Source organism: Erythrolamprus reginae, chromosome 2 (genome assembly GCF_031021105.1).
Source record: "Erythrolamprus reginae isolate rEryReg1 chromosome 2, rEryReg1.hap1, whole genome shotgun sequence".
Classification (NCBI taxonomy): Eukaryota; Metazoa; Chordata; class Lepidosauria; order Squamata; family Dipsadidae; genus Erythrolamprus; species Erythrolamprus reginae.
This window is the reverse complement of record NC_091951.1, coordinates 179,595,495-179,615,985: the sequence shown is the minus strand read 5'-3', so window position 1 is coordinate 179,615,985 and position 20,491 is coordinate 179,595,495. Positions and strand designations below refer to the sequence as shown.

The window sequence follows — 20,491 nt, the reverse complement described above, 5'->3', positions numbered from 1 at the left end:
GTACCTCATCATACGAACTTAATTGGTTCCAGGAGGAGGTTCGTAAGGTGAAAAGTTCCTAAGATGAAACAATGTTTCCCATAGGAATCAATGTAAAAGCAAATAATGTGTGCAAATCCTTCAGGAAAATCCCAAACTTTAGAAGGGAGGCGAACAGAGGGCAGGGAGGAGCAGCTAAAGGGGGCGGGTGGAAGAAGCAAGGCTAGGCTAAAGGGTGAGTGGGAAGGAAGAAAGGCAAGGGGGGGCGCCCCTCCCTTTTCTTTCTTAAAAAGACACCCTTTCAATTCCTTTGCAAGCACATTGTTCTCGGCAAAATTTTCCTACTCCAAGCAGCCCCTCCCTTTTCTTTCTTCAAAAAAGGGGAAAAAAGAAACCCCTTCATCCCAGCAGCATCTGCTTGGGTTCGTAAGGTGAAAATAGTTCTGAAGAAGAGGCAAAAAAATCTTAAACACCGGGTTCGTATCTTGAAAAGTTCGTTAGAAGAGGCGTTCGTAAGATGAGGTACCACTGTATATCCAAAGTCTAAACCCATAAATTCCATGAAAGTGGAATTTGACATTTTTTTAAAAAATGATTTATAAACATTATCATAAAAGAATTTATGACATAATACAAAATGCCATAAGACATTTTTGTGGTGGTGTTTGAACTATGCTAAATAGTTCAATATGAGCTATTTTCAAGGCAGATGGGTCCTTCTTTGTCAAGTGGACCAGGTATCCACTTGACTGATTTTTTTTAGCCTTACTTGAAAAGAAACCATCACAAAAGCAACATATATGATAGGAAAAAAACGTGCCCTTTCTAATTAAATAAAAATGAAGATGACTGACGGTAAGAAAACAGAGAGCTGTTTTCTCACCTTCAATCATCTTCATTAGAAAGAGCACGTTTTTTCTATCGCTCTGTTTTCTCACCTTCAATCATCTTCATTTTTATTTCATTAGAAAGAACACGGTTTTTTATATCATACATGTTGTTTTGTGATGATTTCTTTTCAAATAAGGCTTCCATTTTACCTGGTGCACTTGACAAAGAATGACCCAGATATATCACTAAATGCATCCACGGAAAGGAGCGGCATACAAATCCAATAAATAAATAAAATAAATAAATAAATCACAACTTTTCCAATGAAACTCAGTACATTAGAAACTTTTATCACTGATGAATGCATTAAAGAATCTAGTATGAAAATATTTCTGAAATGATGACCCAAGGAATCACAGGTTATCAAGTACAAGTGTCCCCAATCCCCAGGCCATGGCCCACCACCCAGCCATAGCACATTTGGAAGCAAGCTGCAGAAGCGGCAAGCAAGCATGTGCACACATCCAGTTCCACTTTGTGCAAGCAGGGGCCGCTCATGCTCACATGCGCAGCTCCACTTGTGCAAGCAGAGGGTGTTCACACATGCAGCTCCACTTTATAATTTAAAACATTTATCTGGTGTTACCTGATACGATACATTATACTATGTGCATTGCACATTTCTTCCCATATATAATCTGGGAGAAGATATTTCAGTTCTGGTACCTTTTATCATTGGCTGCTGCATGAAGAACCTAAAGACACCTTCCAAATGACTACGGGTTCTATTCTAGGTATAGCTTTAACAATCTTTCTATTACAATCTCTTTACCCTACATTCCCAAAAATATCAAATGTTTTTAAAGAACTGGAATCTTGACAAAGACTACAAAATGCATTCGCAAATATTCTAAATATTTTAAAAAGTAAAACAATAAGAATTTGTGTGGCATATTGCTGAGGGTTCTTTTTACGCATCATTCACATTCTTCTGGGGCAGAAATCCCTTCTTTATTGAAGAAGGTCCTTTCGAAAGAGAAGGATGAATGAACCAGTACCTTCCCCACAAGATGGATCTGGCTGAGCAGATCAACATACCTGGTGGTCTCCTAAACACATATCCTCAGTGGGCTTTTTCATTTCCTCCAAAATCATTTGCTGCCGCTGCCGTTCTTCTTGACGGCGCTGAGCGAGGAGATTCTTATCAGCCTTCCGGGGAACTTTCCCTGATGGTGCTGCTTTCTTTTCCTTGGGCTTCGCTTTCAACTTCCCTTTCTCCTTAGGCTTCTCTGGTTTGGTCCTTTCTGGCTTGGTCTTCTCCTTCTTGATTTGGGGCTGGGAGGTGGGGGAGAGAAAGTAAGTTGCTAAACCTCGCATAAGGTTATTCTCAACCTGGCAACTTTCCTCCTTTTCAAGAGCCCCTCATAATCACTATCTACCTTAGGTTTCTTTTTTGGTTCCTTAGACTTGGTCTCCTTGAGCTTTGCATTCTTGGCTTCCTGCTTCTGCTTATTTTGTGCCTAGGGAGAAAACCAACCATGCTGAGAACATAGAGAAAAAGACCAAGTAGAAAAATAATTGCTCTGTTTTTAAATAAAACAGTGGTTTCCCTCAACTTCTACAGCATATATTTATCCATCGTATTTTGCATCTCATATTCTAACAAAAACATTCTAAACCCCCAAGATTCTGTTAACCAAAACATGATCTACTTCACATTGCTTAGATTCCCCAGGAAATGAATTGAAGGCTTGGCATTTAAGTACTTTGGTTTTAACAAATATCTATGCCCCCTCCCCTACAACTGTAGAGAAATTGCTATAGAAATATAGAAATACTGGGGAATTCATTCATTCCCAATGTCAAAATTCAAGTAATTTTGGTTCTCAATTCTTTTTTGTTGTTCTAATCCAATCTCTCCCTCCTCCCCCAATGTCAAATTATTTTAAAATATGAAAAAGGTATGTGAACATACATTTAGTCTTGGACTTTCTCCAGTGCAATATGGAAGGCTTATTAAAGGCTCTGCTTATCTCCAGCCTTGCTAATAATTAAGAAAGAAGATCTTACAATATCACCTCCATCATCTACATCTGCCGAGATCAGGAATGCCTTTTCTGTCTCAAATATTGCCTACAAGATGACCAAGCCTTCTTATGCACAGCTTTTTCTACTCTGTGTACCTTTTGTCTCATTTTCTTCTTGATCTTGGCCATCTTCAGCTTATCTTCATCACTCAGTACCTCTGCAAACACAAAAAGAGAGAATTAGACTAAACCAAGTTGTACACGTGATGTCTAACAATTCCTTCATTCTTTATAAGAACATATTAATTTAAAAGACATTGCTGACATGGCCAGAAAAATATACTCAACATAAACACAACACAATCTATTTTCATAGCTTTATTCCTTTCTCAGGTTTAACTGTTTCAGCCATTAAACAAGTTTTGGTGATAATGATTTTTTAAAAATATCCATAATGAGGAATGAAGTCTGCACACTCCACTCACATATAAGTTAATTAGCTTTTTAGAATAGAATAGAATAGAATTCTTTATTGACCAAGTGTGATTGGACACACAAGGAATTTGTCTTTGGTGCATATGCTCTCAGTGTACATTTTAAAATATATTTTTGAAGAATATAAATAATCTAAGAGCACAAAACACTGAACAATCTACTGACAGGCCCAACAGCAAATACGAATCAGGAAACTGCCCAGATTCCATATCTATTACATGATTTTAGTACTGCTTAATAAATAATAATAAAATACTTTTCCTAGGAAACTTTCTATAGAGGATAAGGTGAGATCAAGTACAGACAAGATATGATGTTGACATGTGACACCGAGGATTTTAGTTCATTGTATAATGAATAAAAATTTCTTCCTATTTGCCTCCATCTCTTGTGTATTCTGTACAGTGGCTTCACCACATGAAACTGGCAGCAAGCCCGAACAGTCATAATTAAATCAATGTGGATAAATTGCTCTCCACAACAATACCCAGGCAGAGTTGTAGCTTTATTAGGAAGCATTCAGTATTCATGATAACAAGAGTGTGTTACTGCTTAAAGTATAATAATTATGGAGACTAAGACACCCTGGATGCTTCAAATTTCTTGCAATTAAAACAGAGGTAGGCTATCTCTGCCCCAGAACAGCATGTGACCCCTTCTATGTGACATCAGAATATCCTCTCCTCATATTTGCTGAATAACAAATAACATAGTTCCTCACCATATTGAGTCAGAATGGAAACTGTAGTGATGAATCCAACATGGGCTTAAAATAGATTAAGATATAAAAAACCCACACAAAATCCTTTCCCCATCCCCAATAAAATTGAACCTAAGCCAATTTTTATCCCTGCTCCACCTATTATGGCCCTAAGGCTACCAAAAAATATTGAGCGACCTGAGTTGAAACTGCTTACAATAAGACAGGACTGATTTTGCAATCCACAAGAATTCTACTTATATTTCTGATCCTGACTCTTTCCTTTTTTTAAATAACAAAACAAAGTTCTAGCCCTCATGGCGGTGGAAAAATAAAGGACAGCTAGGAAGAAGATGGTACCTGCCAAATACTTCCAGTTCTGAAAAGCACAGCTCTTATTTTCTGTGTAGCTACCTGCCCCTCCCCTCAAATTCTCCAGTCATGTTCTCTTACCTATATATTCTTACTGCCCCTTGCTTATCCGTTCCTCTCTTCCTGCTGCCACACCGCTCCTTGACAAGAAATTCCAAATTTTGCAAAAACTCACACATCAGTTTCCAGAAAAGGCATGCAAATGAAAAATAAGCAGATTTGCATGCATCTTGTTGATTGGCATTATTTTTGAGAGCAAAAGTTGAATTTTCTTGCTGCACATAATGAACAGCCTTTCCTCCAGATACTGACAAACAACCACTGCCACAAACTAGAATGTCCTCTTATAAAAGCTACAGGCATGCAAAAAGGGCTGGTCCAACTGGTACCTTGGGTTTCCAGTTTTTTCAAAACTCTGGCGTCCGTCTTGCTCAGCAGATCAGTCACTTTCACTTTGGGAGGTCGGCCCCGTCCCCGTTTCACTTTGGACATTTCCTTAGCCTTGATTTTCTCGATATTTTTAGGGCGGCCACGCTTACCCGTGATGGCCTGGATGCGCGAAGGGATTTCTTCATGTGACAATTTTACCCACTGCACGCCCTGTGAAATGAAGAAAAGGATGCTGCAGATGTTGTAGCTTACACAGGTCAGCATCCCTTTTGCTGTCCATACTAGTTAGTGCTGGTGAGAACTAAAGACCACAATATCTGCCGGGCAAAGGAGCAGATACTCAGAATCTATGGAAATAAATCTTCCATTTACACCTGTAAGTACTTTTGGCCTAGAAGTAGAAGAACAATTTGGGGAAAGGACAAAGAGTGAACCAACCATGTGTTTCAAACTCACAGTTTACTAAGCTATTATGCCAGATACAAATAATACTTGACCTACAACTACAATTGAGCCCAAAATTCCTGTTGCTTAGGAAGTTGCGTTTCACCCCATTTAACAACTTTTCTTGCAACAGTTGTTAAGTGAATTTCTGTTAAGTTAGTAACATGGTCACTAAGTGAATCTAGCTTTCCCATTGGCTTTGCTTGTCAGAAGGTCGCACAAGGTGATCATGTGACTCAGGGGCACTTCAATCATCATGAACACATATCAATAACCAAGTGTCCAAATTTTGATCACACATTCATCAGGCTGCTGCAATGATCATAAGTGTAAAAGATGGTCTTAAGTCCCTTTTTTTCAAGTGCCTATGCAACTTTAAATGGTCACTAAATAAGGTCAAGGACTGTCTACTATGTTTCAAGAGATATAGTAGTTTGTGAGAATGTGCTCCCTCATTTAACATATTGAAATGAGACTCTATATAGATATTCTGTTGTAAAATGTCATTTGCACTTGGCCCCAGGATTCCTAGCACAACCTTGGTAAAAAGACAGATGCTAAAAAAATCAGAAGATGCCAACGATTCCTTAGAAGAAGAAAATCTACCTCAGATGTATCTTGCTCTTCAAAGAAATCTCCCACTGGCATTCGGGGACTGAAGCTGAAGTGTTCACGGCGGACCTTCTTCCCATCATTTCTGTTTAGATACTACAGAGGAATAAGCCACCAAAACATTAACTTAAGTTTCTTTTTAAGATGGAGGCTCTCTCTGAATAGCAATAGCAATAGTATTTAGACTCTTCGTAGTGCTTTTTCAGCCCTCTCTGAATGGTTTACAAAGTCAGCCTATTGCCCCCAAAAATCTGGGCCCTCATTTTACCCGCCTGGGAAGGATGGAAGGCTGAGTCAACCTTGAGCTGGCGGTTAGATTTGAACTGCTTAACTACAGCTAGCTGTTAGCTGAAGTAGCCTGCAGTGCTGCACTCTAACCACTCCGCCACCCCAGCTCTAGGTGAGCTTGGTATCTCTGGAACAATTGAAATACAGTGATCCCCCGGTTATTGCGTCCCCGACCATTGCGAACAGGGTAATTCGCGATTTTTCAACCCGGAAGTCAAAACACCATCTGCCCATGCGTGCCCTTTTTTCTATGGGCACGCATACGTAGATGGTGCCCGGCAGATCAGCTGCTGGGCGGCTTCCCTGGGTCTTCCCCCTCTTGCTGGCGAGAGGGCGAGCAGCGGGCATCAGCAAGGAGTTTCCCCACCGCCCACGCAAACTCCTCGCTGCCGCCCGCCCTTCGCCCGCCCACACCGTTCATTCTCGCGGCCAGAGCGAGCGCGGACAAGCTGTTCGCTGGCGCTAGCTCTCGCCTGCCTGCCCGCTAGCGAGGAGCCGCCTGCCTGCCCGCTAGCGAGGAGCCGAAGATTGGGGGCGGCGCGACGTCGCCACCGGCATGGGGGGCTTACCAGCACCCCCCGGACCCCCAACCCGGGTTTGGGGGGCTGCTAGGAAGCCCCCCATGCCGGCAGGGACGTTTTAAAACACCCGCGCGACTTTCCAATGAGTCCCGAAGACAAACGCGTTGTCTTCGGGACTCATTGGAAAGTCGCGCGGGTGTTTTAAAACATCCCCGCCGACATGAGGGGCTCGCTAGCACACCCCCAAACCCGGGTTGGGGGTTCGGGGGGGTGCTAGCGAGCCTCCCATGTCGGCGGGGATGTTTTAAAACACCCGCGCGACTTTCCAATGAGTCCCGAAGACAAACGCGTTGTCTTCGGGACTCATTGGAAAGTCGCGCGGGTGTTTTAAAACATTCCCGCCGACATGAGGGGCTCGCTAGCACACCCCCAAACCCGGGTTGGGGGTTCGGGGGTGTGCTAGCGAGCCTCCCATGTCGGCGGGGATGTTTTAAAACACCCGCGCGACTTTCCAATGAGTCCCGAAGACAAACGCGTTGTCTTCGGGACTCATTGGAAAGTCGCGCGGGTGTTTTAAAACATCCCCGCCGACATGAGGGGCTCGCTAGCACACCCCCAAACCCGGGTTGGGGGTTCGGGGGGGTGCTAGCGAGCCTCCCATGTCGGCGGGGATGTTTTAAAACACCCGCGCGACTTTCCAATGAGTCCCGAAGACAAACGCGTTGTCTTCGGGACTCATTGGAAAGTCGCGCGGGTGTTTTAAAACATCCCCGCCGACATGGGGGGCTCGCTAGCACACCCCCGAACCCCCAACCCAGGTTAGGGGGGTGCTAGCGAGCCCCCCATGTCGGCGGGGACGTTTTAAAACACCCGCGCCGCCCCCAATCTTCGGCTCCTCGCTAGCGCTGCGGAAGTAAAAACACCATCTGCACATGCGCAGATGGTGTTTTTACTTCCGCAGCGCTACTTCGCGAAAACCCGCTCGTTGCGGGGGGTCCTGGAACGGAACCCTCGCAAAGAGCGGGGGATCACTGTACTCTAAATCGGTGTCCAGAGAAGCATACAATGTAAACATGCATATTGGATATCATCCATTATAACCGATTAACAGTCTTAGGTTATTCTTGGTATCTTACAAGAAGTATAAAAAAAAAAGCAAATCTCATTCCTAGCCCAATGCTCCAGACAGGAACTACATTCATATTCTGATACAGATGATGAAGGTAGCTACATGACAATAAAAGGCAGAGGATAGTGCATGCTAGGTCTGAGAGCAACTGGACGAGGAGGAAATGAAGAGTCTTGGATAACAGGAGGTCACAATCTGAAATAGGGGATCAAGGAATAATACAAGCAGATGAATAGTGCTGAACCCCTCGCTACAGCTTTGCTTAAGAGACAGGAAGGCAGTCATGGTTGGACGGGGGTAGGTTTGGGAAAAAATGGTCTAGTGTGGCAATTGTGCCCTTTCCTGGACCAGGAGAGCTTGCTCACAATCAGTATTCCCAGGCAGTGTTCCCTCTAATTTTTTGGGGGGTGGGCGGAAAAGTATAGTGTCTGAGCGGCAGTCCTTTCAGGGCTGGGCGGCACAGAAATAATAAATAAATAAATAAACAAACAAACAAACAAACAAATAACCCACCCTGTTTTGCCTCAGAGAATTTCAAAATAAAATACTGTACTGTGTGTCTATAACAGTGAGCTCATAATAGGGCAACTCTATCAATATCAAAATGCCACTTGAGCTAGTTTCAAACTAGATTTTGATTTTCTTTCTCTCTTCCTTACTCCCATTCTTTTTCTTTCTCTTTTCCGTCCTCTCTTTTTTCTATCTGTTTCTCTCTCTTCCTCTCTTCCTCTCTCTCTCCTTCCCTCTCACTCTTTCCCTCTCAGCTTCTGGGCAGGTTTGGAAAACTCTGAGTTGAAGATGATTTTTAAGTGAGCGATTGCTCACTGCTCAGCTTAGAGGGAACTATGTTCCCGGGTCACCTCCGTTTGAATTACTGCAGTGTGTTCTACATAGGTCTCTTGAAGATTATCCAGAAGCTTTAGCTGGTCTAGAATACAGCAGAGTACCCAGTAATTGAGGCCCCTAGGTTTGCCCATCTAACACATCTGTTGCACAAGCTGCTCTTGCTTCCAGCATCTTTCTGGGTGCAATTCAAGTACTGGGTCATCACCTTTAAAGCCCTATATTTCATGTGATGAAATTAACTGCAGGATCTCCTTTACCTAAAGACATCTGTCCATCTTACCAGTTCAGATGGGGTGGGCATTTTCCTAGTCCCTTTCCCTAAATATTGCCATCTTATGAGAGCTAGGAAGGCTGCTTTTTCTCTGGCAACCCCGCCTGATGGAACACTCTTTATTCTCAAGTCTGGCAGGCCTCTAGCTTTACCATTCTAGCCTTATGTAAACCTTAGAAGACCTGTCCCCCCCCTCCCTCCCATACACACACAAAAGTTTAGAGTTGTAATGAAGTGACTGCAGATCAGAGCTTTGAGTTGGCACCAAATTTTAGGTAGGTAGGTGGGAAGGAGGGAGGGAGGGAGGGAGGGAGGGAGGGAGGAAGGAAGGAAGGAAGGAAGGAAGGAAGGAAGGAAGGAAGGAAGGAAGGAAGGAAGGAAGGAAGGAAGGATGGAAGAAGCCAAATGAGTGCAGATCCAGATAAAAAAGATATTCTGACACAGGATGTCTTTTCTTTGGAAATGGTGAAAAAATAGGAACTTTGTCCAGGCCAAAAAATAGCAACATTATTCTCAGTAAACTAAATTAATGTTCAAGAATGATTTTAAAACTTGGGTTGCAGAATAGCATATAAAATGGAGAAGTCACTTGCAAAAGAAATCAGCCACCACAGCTTCTTATCTGGGATTTTTTTTTTTACCTTGATCACCTCTGGAAACTGCTTCATCCTTTTGCCACAGGGTCCATAGTACCAGGTTTCTCCCTGCCACCGATTGCTCCCTTTCTTGATGCGCACCTCTCTTCGCCATCTGAATACAAAGGTAGCCAATCAAAGATTGGAAACCTGCCTCCTAATTCAGAAGTATTATTTTCTGTGCATGGACTAGCACCATACAAAAGCAAGGTAAAAGGGACTACTTACCCATGTTTCAAGGGGTAGTACACCTCTTCTACTGTGGCTATTCTCCTTCTTGGAACATCACCTGTCAGAACAAACAACCATTACCAGTGCTATCAACTAAATTACATTTAAAGGCAGCCAAGGTAGCTTAGAAGAAAAGTGTTTACTTACTTTTGGCAGATACATTTACTGATGAAGCTTCTTTGCTGTCTCCGTTTGTTACAGACACAGGATTGTCTGGACCACTGCTCTTGACTGCCTCTTCCAAAGAGGCATTTAGAGATTCTGGTTCGAGGGGTGCCTGCGAATCCAGAAACTCAGTGCCCTCTTGCCCTACTTCACTAACACCTGTCAGCTCCAGACTACTCTCTATAATAAAAGAGAGGAAACAGAGAAATAGAAAGGCAGAGAGAAGAGAATGAATACACAATGGAAAGGGTTCATAGAGCATTGCAGGGAGCAATACAACGCTTAGCCCTGTTGTATTCCTAAGCACTTAGTGGAATACTACAACCTGTTAACAGAATATAGTACTTGGGGTATAGATTTCAAGTACTGAGCCTCTTCACTTGGAAGTTCAAGAATTTAAACCTTTACATGACAATTATAATTGTTATGCGAACAATATAGTCATTGAGGCTTAATATGCAGCATTGTCTTTTCTTCTACATTCTGTTAGAGAAAGATTTTTCTACAAAATATAAACTTCCAGCTGCATAAAACAGCTGCAAGGATTGGGTTATGTAACTATATATTGTATGTGGTATTTCAATATATACTTCCTAAAGTTCTGTACAGTTAAATTTGATTTGTCTCCTTCTAACTAAATTTCTAAACACACCAAAAAATTTATAATTGATCTGCATATTTGCTGAGTACTTTCTCATTTACAGTGTTACAATATTTTTCTTTCTCCCCTATAATTGCAAAATAAATTAGCTTTACCTCTCCCAAATTTATACAATTTATTAATTGGAAATGCGTGCCTCTGGATCCCACAACTCCTTTTCCAAGTACTAACAAAAACTACTGTATTTGAAGACAGAGACAAGTTCAGACCAAAGGATAGGGCTTGCTTACCTTGCAAAACGGACTCTCCAAGAACAGGAGGCAAACTGGCACTTCCAAAAAGAGTGGTATCAGGCTGACTGTCATCTGCCAATAGACTGAAGGAGTCAGAGTGGTTGAGAGAGGGACTGCCAGGACAATCCAGGGCAGAAATGTCAGGAGGATCCTCCAATGAAGACTTGCCACTCACAAGTTCAGATGTATCCATTTCATACAAATCTCCTGTCCCTGGGTCTACAAATCATACAATTATAAAGTTCTTACACACTGTTCAAACTAACAATTTAATCCCAACAAAATGTCTTTGCATTACTATCACTAATTTACACATTAAATATACATAGTGCCCTCTACACTTCTCTGTGTAATTAGACTGGTCTTTAGAAATGCTGTACCAAAGAAACATTTAATGATATTTAAAATAAATTTCTTGGTTATTTTTAAGAAAACAGATTGCCACTTGCTTGGGGCTTAGAATCCAAATCATTTGTTATACCGACTTCCAAATCTGAGACATTGTACATCTTTTAAAAATCCATTTTAGGAAATGAAAAAAGCTGAGTCAGACAGAAAAATTATGGAAGTCAGCCTGTTAATGGTAACATTTAGATCTGTTCTTACTGCTTACATCTACAGGATAAGACATATACGCAAAGAGCACAGTGGTTACGATGTTGGACTAGGATTTGGGAAACTGTAATTTCTGATCCTCTCTTAGACATGAAAGTAGCTGGATGACTTTGGGCCACTGGTTCTCTCTCAGCCCAACCCCCTTCACTGGATTGTTGTGGGAAAAACAGGACATGAGAATATTAGGTATGCCATTTTGAATTGGACAAAATAAACTTAGGATATAAATACAGTAATAAATAAGCAGAATGTACAGAATGGTTGGACAATATAGTTGGAGGAAGAGGCATTCAAGTTGTTGGGTTGGAACTCATATGCCCACATACCCATTGATATACACATCTTACTTATTTATTTGTTTGTTTGTTTGTTTGTTTGTTATTTATTTACTCACTCACTCACTCACTTAAAAACACTATTCAAAACATTTCTTATTCCCTTGTCCTTCTTTCTTCCACTGATACCATATTACTGAAACTACAAGCGACTATTGGAACTGGAGATCTTTTAGAACAGTGGTTCCCAGTTTTTCTTTTTTGGCTATGCCCCACTGAAGCATCTCTAAAATCCTGATGCCAACCTCCTGTGACATTTATTTATTTGTTTGTTTGTTTGTTTGTTTGTATGCCGCCCCTCTCCACAGACATATAATTCTTACTATTCAAAAAGTAAACTCCTACTCATACAGAGGTTATTAACTTGGTTTAAACAAGGTTCCAATTGCTCCCATTAAAAATCAAATTGCCCCCCTCTGGGGTGTGGGCCCCAGATTTGGAACCACTGATTTAGACATAAACTTTAGACAGAAATCAGAACTAGCCATTAATGTTTTGTCTTGTAAATCTAGCCAATTGTCTCCATCATGGTATTGGTCTTTTTGATGTTTATAATTAAATTATAAAACTGGATTTTAAATCCATAGGCATTGAATCAATCCCCTAACACAATACAAAATATAACTGAATCATAAATTCATGAAGGAGACTGTGCTTCTAATGCTAATCAGTAAAATCCTTGCTTAAGCCTCTAGCCCTGAACAACAATAAAATAGGAAAGAGCAAAGTAACAGGATTGCTGTGTGTGTTGTTTTCTTTGTTGTTTTGTATTGCTAATTAGGGCTAAATATAAGTTTTTATATTACAAGAATGCTGCTCCTGGAGAAGCTGCACATCAATGTCAACAACAGCAAACATTTATATGGGAGCTACATCTAGGCAAGATAAAGTTTTCTTCATTATCATTAGTTGTAAAGTATTAAGAGAAACTTAGGCAACAAAATACTTTCCACAAGAATAGCCATGTTAATCATTTACAGAAATATTAAAGTCACTGTGCATCTTAAACATTAATCCAGTTTATACTGGGATAACCTTTTGTATCTCACAGCCTACTTCCCACCATTTCACGTGAAGTGCATGGAATACTGTGCCAATTGGGATACCCAGATATCTGCAAAGGAGTGCTTGCATTTTGAATAGTAAAAAGAGGGAAATTTCACCGTGTGTGCATAGCTTGTATAACAAACTACATTTGCTGAAATTCTCTCCTTTACTTAGGTATGTGGGACGTCTTGTGTTTTTTCATATTTTTCTCACTCTACAAGGGCATCATTTCTAAGATTAGGAAGAAACCACCAGTTCAAATTGTATAGATACAAAAATGCAAAGATGAAAATGTTCATCCACTTACCTCTGTCTAGTGACTCAAAAGGCTCCAAAGAGTCTTCCAGAGGAGGAGGGATCCGAGAAGCATCTTCAAGGCAAGCAGCTCCTGCATCAGGTTCCAAAACAGAGGCCTCTTGGCTAAGAGGCTCAACCACTGGAGAAGAACCATTATAGCCACATATTTTCAACTCTACAGGAAATATTATTAAAAATGTCACATTGAACTTTTAAAACTCATCTTTCACTTTGGGCCTTGAGAAAACTTTAAAAATAAGCAGAATATCACAGCAAACATACGTAATTTTAAATTAATCAAATAACTTTTTATTCCTTATCTCAATCATTCTAACCCTGTGGTTTCATCTGCCTGGAAAAGATACCTAAACATTATTTTACAAATGCCATTCATGTCATGGTACTTAAAACAAGAAGAAAACTGGCAGATCTTGCTCTAAGCACAATAACCCAAAGTATAGATTTAAAGAAAGCCATAGTCCTTGGTAAACCTGAAAACTATGTCACTCAGCCAAACTTGGAAAACCAATATATAGTGGGGGTAAAAGGTATTTAGTCAGACACCAATTGTGCAAGTTCTCCCATTTAAAAAGATGAGAGAGGCCTGTAATTCACATCATAGGTAGACCTCAACCATGAGAGACAACATGAGAAAACACATCCAGAAAATCACATTGTCTTATTTTTAATGAATTTATTTCCAAATTAAGGTGGAAAATAAGTATTTGGTCAATAACAAAAGTTCATCTCAATATTTTGTTATATATCCTTTGTTGGCAATGACAGAGGCCAAACATTTTCTGTAAGTCCTCACAAGGTTAGCACACACTATTGCTGGTATGTTGGCCCATTCCTCCATGCAGATCTCCTCCAGAGTATTTTGAGACTGTTGCTGGGCAACACGGACTTTCAACTCCCTCCGAAGTTTTTTTTATAAGGTTGAGATCTGGAGACTGGCTAGGCCACTCCAGGACCTTAAAATGCTTCTTACAAAGCCACTCCTTTGTTGCCCTGGCAGTGTATTTGGGATCATTGTCATACTGAAAGACCCAGTCACGTTTCATCTTCAGTGCCCTTGCTGATGGAAGATGGTTTGCACTCAAAATCTCACAATACATGGCCCCATTTATTCTTCCTTTGCCCCAAAACATGATGTTGCCACCCCCATGCTCCACAGTAGGTATGGTGTTCTTTGGATGCAACTCAGCATTCTTCCTCCTCCAAACACGATGAGTTGTATTTCTACCAAACACTTCTACTTTGGTTTCATCTGGCCATATGGCATTTATTTATTTATTTATTTATTTATTGGATTTGTATGCCGCCCCTCTCCAGAGACATTCTCCCAATACTCTTCTGGATCATCCAAATGCTCTCTAGCAAACTTCAGACGGGCCCGACATGTACTGGCTTAAGCAGGGGGACACGCCTGGCACTGCAGAATCTTGAGTCCCTGGCAGCATAGTGTGTTACTGATGGTAGCCTTTGTTACGTTGGTCTCAGCTCTCTGTAGGTCATTCACTAGGTTCCCCCATGTGGGTCTGGGATTTTTGTTCACCATTCTCGTGATCATTTTGACTCCACGGGATGAGATCTTCTGTGTAGTCCCAGATAAAGGGAGATTATCAGTGGTCTTGTACATGTCTTCCATTTTCTAATTATTGCTCCCAGAGTTGATTTCTTCACACCAAGCTGCTTACCTATTGCAGATTCAGTCTTCCCAGCCTGGTGCAGGGCTACAATTTTGTTTCTGGTGTCCTTCGACAGCTCTTTGGTCTTCACCATAGTGGAGTTTGGCGTATGACGCTTTGAGGTTCTGGACAGGTGTCTTTTATACTAATAATAAATTCAAACAGGTGCCATTACTACAGGTAATGAGTGGAGGACAGAGGAGCCTCTTAAAGAAGAAGTTACAGGTCTGTGAGAGCCAGAAATCTTGCTTGTTTGTAGACGACCAAATATTTATTTTCCACCATAATTTGCAAAGAAATTCGTTAAAAATCAGACAATGTGATTTTCTGGATGTGTTTTCTCATGTTGTCTCTCATGGTTGACGTCTACCTATGATATCAATTACAGGCCTCTCACATCTTTTTAAGTGGGAGAACTTGCACAATTGGTGTCTGACTAAATACTTCCCTCCCCACTGTATTACAGTAATCTATTGGTAGTCTATAGCTAAAATAAAGAACCGGGCATTGGGAATTACTGTTGTGAGAAGACATATTTCAAGGCTACACAGATGCCAAGGTTGTTATGCTACTAATATACTCAAGTGTAGGAGACACAGTCATTTACTATATTTCTAGAAATTTAAAAAAATTATTAGAAGTGACAGACATTGAAATCTTAAAAGTAAGCAACAGTAAGCAAGACCTGTACAGTACCTATCCTTCCAGCCTAAATTGGAATTAATCACAAGGTATCTCTGGGCTTATTAGAAGTCAAATTTCATCATATCCATATGCATTCTGAATAAAAATTTTGAGGACCATTTGTGAGTTATACCTGGCTGTGCGTTTTCCAGCTCCCTACTGCCCAACAATCTGGTGCCATTTTCTGAAACTGTAGATGGTGGTTCTTTTACAGCTTCTTCGTTGCCTGGCTCATCCTGCTGTGGTGAAAAGTCTTCATTCCCTGAAGCAAGCATGGGAGAAGGCTGAGATGACGTGTAGAAGCTTGATGGGCCATTTTGTAGGATTTCAAAGTTCTGATCATCAGGGAAAGAGTCATAGATCTCTGCTGAGTCAAAATTTAATCCCATGGTCCCTGGGGTACTGTTGGCCCAGAACTCTTGCCCACTGCTTCCCCTCAGACTGGTGGTATGCCCAGGTGAGTTCTGCCGGTTGTTCTCAACAGTGCCATTCAATGGGTATTGGGAGAACAGTGGACCATCTTTGAGATTGTTGCCATTGCCAGAGGCATACTGGGAATAATTCCACAGATAGTCATAGGGATGATGGTGGTGAGAGTTGTTTGAGGAACGGGTCCCTGAAGTACTAGCATGAGATACAGTAGATAAGCCATTAACATTCATGTCTCCATTTAAACCTGGCACAAGGAAAAAGAAAGAGAGAACAAGTACTAAGAGCTAGTTTGGTCACCATCAAAGTTGATAGCAGCCGGAACATTAACAAATAACCTCAAGGAAGCAGTGCAATATCAGAAAATTGAAGAGACCTGGCCCAGAGAATCACTAAGAATCTGAATGGATAATATCATCATCAGTTTAATACAGTAGTTAAGGTGCTGGCCTAGAAACCAGAAGACTGTAAGTTCTAGTCCTGCCTTAGGCATGAAAGATGGCTGGGCAGGACTTGATTAGGACTTGGGCCACTCAATCTCTCTCAGCCCAACTCACCTCACAGGGTTCTTGTGGGGAAAACAGGAAAAGGAAAAAGTTTGTATGTTTATCTTGAGTTACTTATGGAGTAATAAAGGTGGTATTAAAAAGATCTAATAAATCAATAAAAAATAAATGCTAGGAACAGTGATTAAGATTGAATACTCTCCTCCACTAATGCAAGTCAGCATCCTTGCACATTTTATCGGCCCACATCACTTTCTGGTTATTTCCAACTCCATCCTTCAATTTCTCCCACTACAGAATTGCTTGAAGACATTAAAAAAATGCATGGATGCAATTGTATTCTCATTCTTTATTTTTGTACTGCATTTTGAACCACAGTCATAGTCCATGCACTTCTGGCTCAATTAACTGTCCACTACAGAATATGCTCATCCCTGCAATCTACACCACAAAAGGAAAAAAAAAAGGTTTTCCCACTTCTGTCATACGAGGAGCAGTCAGAAAGCGTATTTTATCCTACTTTTATTTTGCATTAAAATTTAAGGGTGAAAGTTGTTGCTGAAAAAGAAGTACAGTATAACATAACAAAGGATGTAGGTAAGAAGAGTGATGAAGGCCAAAAAAAGGAAAATTTACTTGAAATGTTTTTGGAAGAGGAAGAATAAGCTCTCAGTTTTTATGTCATGTTCTAATTTCTAAAGATTTGTCAGATTCTGTATCATGGTTTTGAGAATAACCATGAATGATAAAATTCTTATGAAGTCTCCTGCTCTATGCAGTCAAATGGTATTGCTTCAATATGAGAAAAGCTATAATCAAGCTATTCTTTCTTTAACAATTCATCCATAAACTGAATGGCTTCAAGGATTGTGCTAATTTTTATCATATAGGTACCATGTTTCCCCGAAAATAAGACCCTGTCTTATTTTATTTTTTTTGAACACTGAAATGAGCTTGGCCTTATTGCCATGCACTCAAAACCTGATTGGGCTTATTATCAGGGGATGTCTTATTTGGGAGGAAACAGAGTAGTCCTCGACATGATCATAATTGAGTCCAGTCATACATCATGGCAGACATTAAGAGAATTCTCACATGACCACACACTATTTTACAACCTTTTTGGTGGCAGTTGTTAAGCAAATGCCATGGTTAAGTGAACCTATTTTCTTCAATGGAGATTTTTTTTTTTTTGGCCATAAGTCAGAAATGAATGCTGGAAATCAGAAAAAGCTGGTAATGGCGGGGATGGTGATCCGGCCCTGGGTAAAGGCAGGGAGAGGGGCAGGGGCAAGAGTGCCAGTGGTGCTGGAAGCCAGAGGCAGGCAACGAAGATGAGGAGGAGGGCATGGTGACTTTGAACATGCTGCGGTGGAGGTTCAAGCGGTGGTGTGGGGGTCTGCCAGGACTCATCGGCTGTGCAGAAGCTACAAGGAAACAAAGCGGCTCCCACCCCCCACCTCCGGCTCTCGAGCAAAGCGGGAAGGGGAGAAAACTCTTTGTGGGGCTGAGGAAGCTAAGCTGACAGCCAAACTTCTATCTGAGCGCAGCAGCAGAAGCAGCTGGCAAGCAAACCTTTCAGGCTATTTGGGGGGGGGGGGGGGGGTTTGAGAATGCACGTAAGACACAGCACCAGGACAAGGAACCTTTCTACTGCATGCAAGAAAGCTTTCTCCCCTTGAAAGTGCGATGAGTCTCATGAAGACTCATTTCTGGCGGAGTCTGGAGGAGCGAAAGATTTCTTGCATGCAGCGTGCAGTCAAAAGTCCGTCAGCTCTTGTGCGGCTGTCATTCAGACAGGAGGGAGAGGAACTCGTCGGGTTTAGCATACAACTGCTGGGAGAACAAGCCAACATGTCCAGAAGCAAGCATGTAGGCTCTGGGATTTGTTGCCATGTCTGGAAGCACGTATGGAGACTCCGGGGTTTGCTGACTTCCCCTGAATTGACTGCGATGCTGTTGGAAGCCACCAGATGTGCTTCCCTGTCTCGGAAGAATTGTGACACCGCGGGAAGCCTGCCAATCATGCTTCTGCCATCCAGTGACAGGCAGCTGAGATTGCACTCACACAACAGCTTGGGATTTTTAGAGGCTCATGCGCGGCTATGGAGCTTGCACAGAACACTTTTCTGTCATAAGAAACCTGGCTTGCAATGAGTGACGTGGGTGGAGGGGTGAAGATGCAGGGTAGGGTGTGCGATAGCTTTAAATAGGTGGCGGGTGCAACAGGCATTTGGCACTGACAATTTTTCTTTCTGTATAAACACTGAATGATCATTAGTAGTGCTACAGGCCAAGGATTAAACATTTCTTCTGCTTTCTATTGTGGTGGAGCTTTTCTTTCTTAGCTGCTATCCGGAACCTGACAGGTGTCTCACAGTCCCGCCTGGCCCATCCCCCGCCTGCCCTGCCACCCCCAAACTGCATCCACCATGAGACGTACATCTTACTGGAGTCTGGCAGTTCCGTGGTATCTCTTGGTCGATCTGTTTAGGGAAACACCTTGCACAGTACAGAAACTCTTCTTGCGAGGGCGAGCAATTAACAACATCTCACAGCAAGAAGAGTTTCTGTACTGTGCAAGGTGTTTCTCTAAACAGACTAGCTGAGAGACACCATGGAGCTGCCAGACTACAATAAGACACGCAGCTCGCCTTGCCTCCTGCACCCCAAAAATATTTTTTAAAAACCGATAATAAGGCCAAGGCCATATTTCAGGGGTCAAAATATGTAAGTTAGGGTCTTATTTTGGGGAAAACATGGGTATAGATATTTTCAACATAAACTAAAATAAGTCTTATAAAGTCTAGACTCTTTTCTCCACTAATAATAAAATTGGAAAGCTCAGACTTTGTGTACCAACTCTGCTATCTCCATGCATGTAAGGATACACAAAATCTTTCTTATTACTGAGTTATCCATCTCTATTAAAACCTGTTGAACCTCACATTTCATTGCAATTCTGTACACAGAGAACTATACACCATAAAGGGAAGCATTAGTCATTGGATCTTGTATACTCAAGGGTCAAATCTACTATTAATATCTCAGCAATGGTCAAGTCCATTGGTCTTCACTTACTTTTGCCTTGTTGGGGTAAGTTCATAGGCGATCCATTTGTGTAGACACTGTCCCCTGAGGAAGGAGCAGGCTTCAGTCCTGAGGCAGCAGGTGAAGAGGGAAGGCCAGTGAAATGAAAATGGTTGTTTGCTTCCATTTCTAAAATTAAACGACATTCAAGAAAGACTTAAAGGTAATACAAAGATGTATTTTAAGTGTGCATCAGTATACTGCATATACCTCCTAATGATGGACGTGAACTACAGTATGTTGGTTTCCATGGTAAATTAGAGATTTGAAACCTTAGTTTGCATACAATAAGACCATGCCAGTGGTAAAACTGAGTTTTGGTAGAACATTTGGCATACCAGCCCAATTCTGCCAAAAATGATTGATATTGTATTGTCCATAGAGTTAACGATCAATACAGCATGTGGCACTGGTTACCCAGTGTACACCTTGTCCTACTAAAAAAAAACCCTTAGATTGAAATCCCAATTGAGGAAAGCTGATAGACAGAGATGAGCAGGCAGAAATCAATTATCCATGAATTTGTCTGGATGATAAACACCTGGAATTAGTTTTAAATAAGTTTCTCTTCTTTTTTCATGACTTTAACATAGTTCACTTATTGTTGCTTATTGCTATTATATGCTTTTATTAATGTTGCTTCTCCTTGAAATGTTATGCAGGTAGTTCTCAACTGTTCTATTTTATCTTAAGTCCCTCCTCCCCCAAGGTACTTATGATCTGGTTCCAAAGTTCCAATGGCTGCCTTGCCCTGTGGTCACATGACTGTTTTTTGGTGCTCAGCAACCAATCTGTATTTACAGCAACATGACTGTGATTTATCCCCCCCCCCCACACACACACACAAAAATCAGCACTTATTTTAGGTTTTGGCAAAAATACCCCATAGCAAAAATGGGTTCATTTAATGACTATGGATTGCTGCAAAAAAGGATGCAAAATTGGGTCAGTCATTTGAGTGATCCCT

The 20,491-nt window shown here is 41.4% G+C and overlaps 2 protein-coding genes across 17 annotated transcripts in view; one reads left to right on the top strand and one right to left on the bottom strand.

The window, feature by feature from the left end:
- RBMS2 (RNA binding motif single stranded interacting protein 2) overlaps positions 1 to 20,491 on the top strand; it is a 547,749-nt gene that overhangs the window by 142,508 nt on the left and 384,750 nt on the right. The window lies entirely within an intron of this gene.
- The window catches only part of BAZ2A (bromodomain adjacent to zinc finger domain 2A), an 85,722-nt gene that overhangs the window by 29,386 nt on the left and 35,845 nt on the right, over positions 1 to 20,491 (bottom strand). For 6 of the 16 annotated variants that reach the window (XM_070740603.1, XM_070740604.1, XM_070740610.1 and 3 more), the window contains exons 2-13: positions 19,516 to 19,653; positions 15,633 to 16,175; positions 13,135 to 13,299; positions 10,828 to 11,049; positions 9,919 to 10,116; positions 9,769 to 9,829; positions 9,547 to 9,655; positions 5,845 to 5,946; positions 4,794 to 5,004; positions 2,994 to 3,055; positions 2,250 to 2,330; positions 1,909 to 2,145 (exon numbers count right to left, since the gene is read on the bottom strand). In XM_070740603.1, the coding sequence (XP_070596704.1) occupies positions 1,909 to 2,145; positions 2,250 to 2,330; positions 2,994 to 3,055; positions 4,794 to 5,004; positions 5,845 to 5,946; positions 9,547 to 9,655; positions 9,769 to 9,829; positions 9,919 to 10,116; positions 10,828 to 11,049; positions 13,135 to 13,299; positions 15,633 to 16,175; positions 19,516 to 19,651 (2,127 nt within the window). In that variant the 5' untranslated portion in view covers positions 19,652 to 19,653. The remainder of the gene's footprint in view (positions 1 to 1,908; positions 2,146 to 2,249; positions 2,331 to 2,993; positions 3,056 to 4,793; positions 5,005 to 5,844; positions 5,947 to 9,546; positions 9,656 to 9,768; positions 9,830 to 9,918; positions 10,117 to 10,827; positions 11,050 to 13,134; positions 13,300 to 15,632; positions 16,176 to 19,515; positions 19,654 to 20,491) is intronic. The other 10 variants (XM_070740605.1, XM_070740606.1, XM_070740613.1 and 7 more) reach the window with 4 other exon arrangements.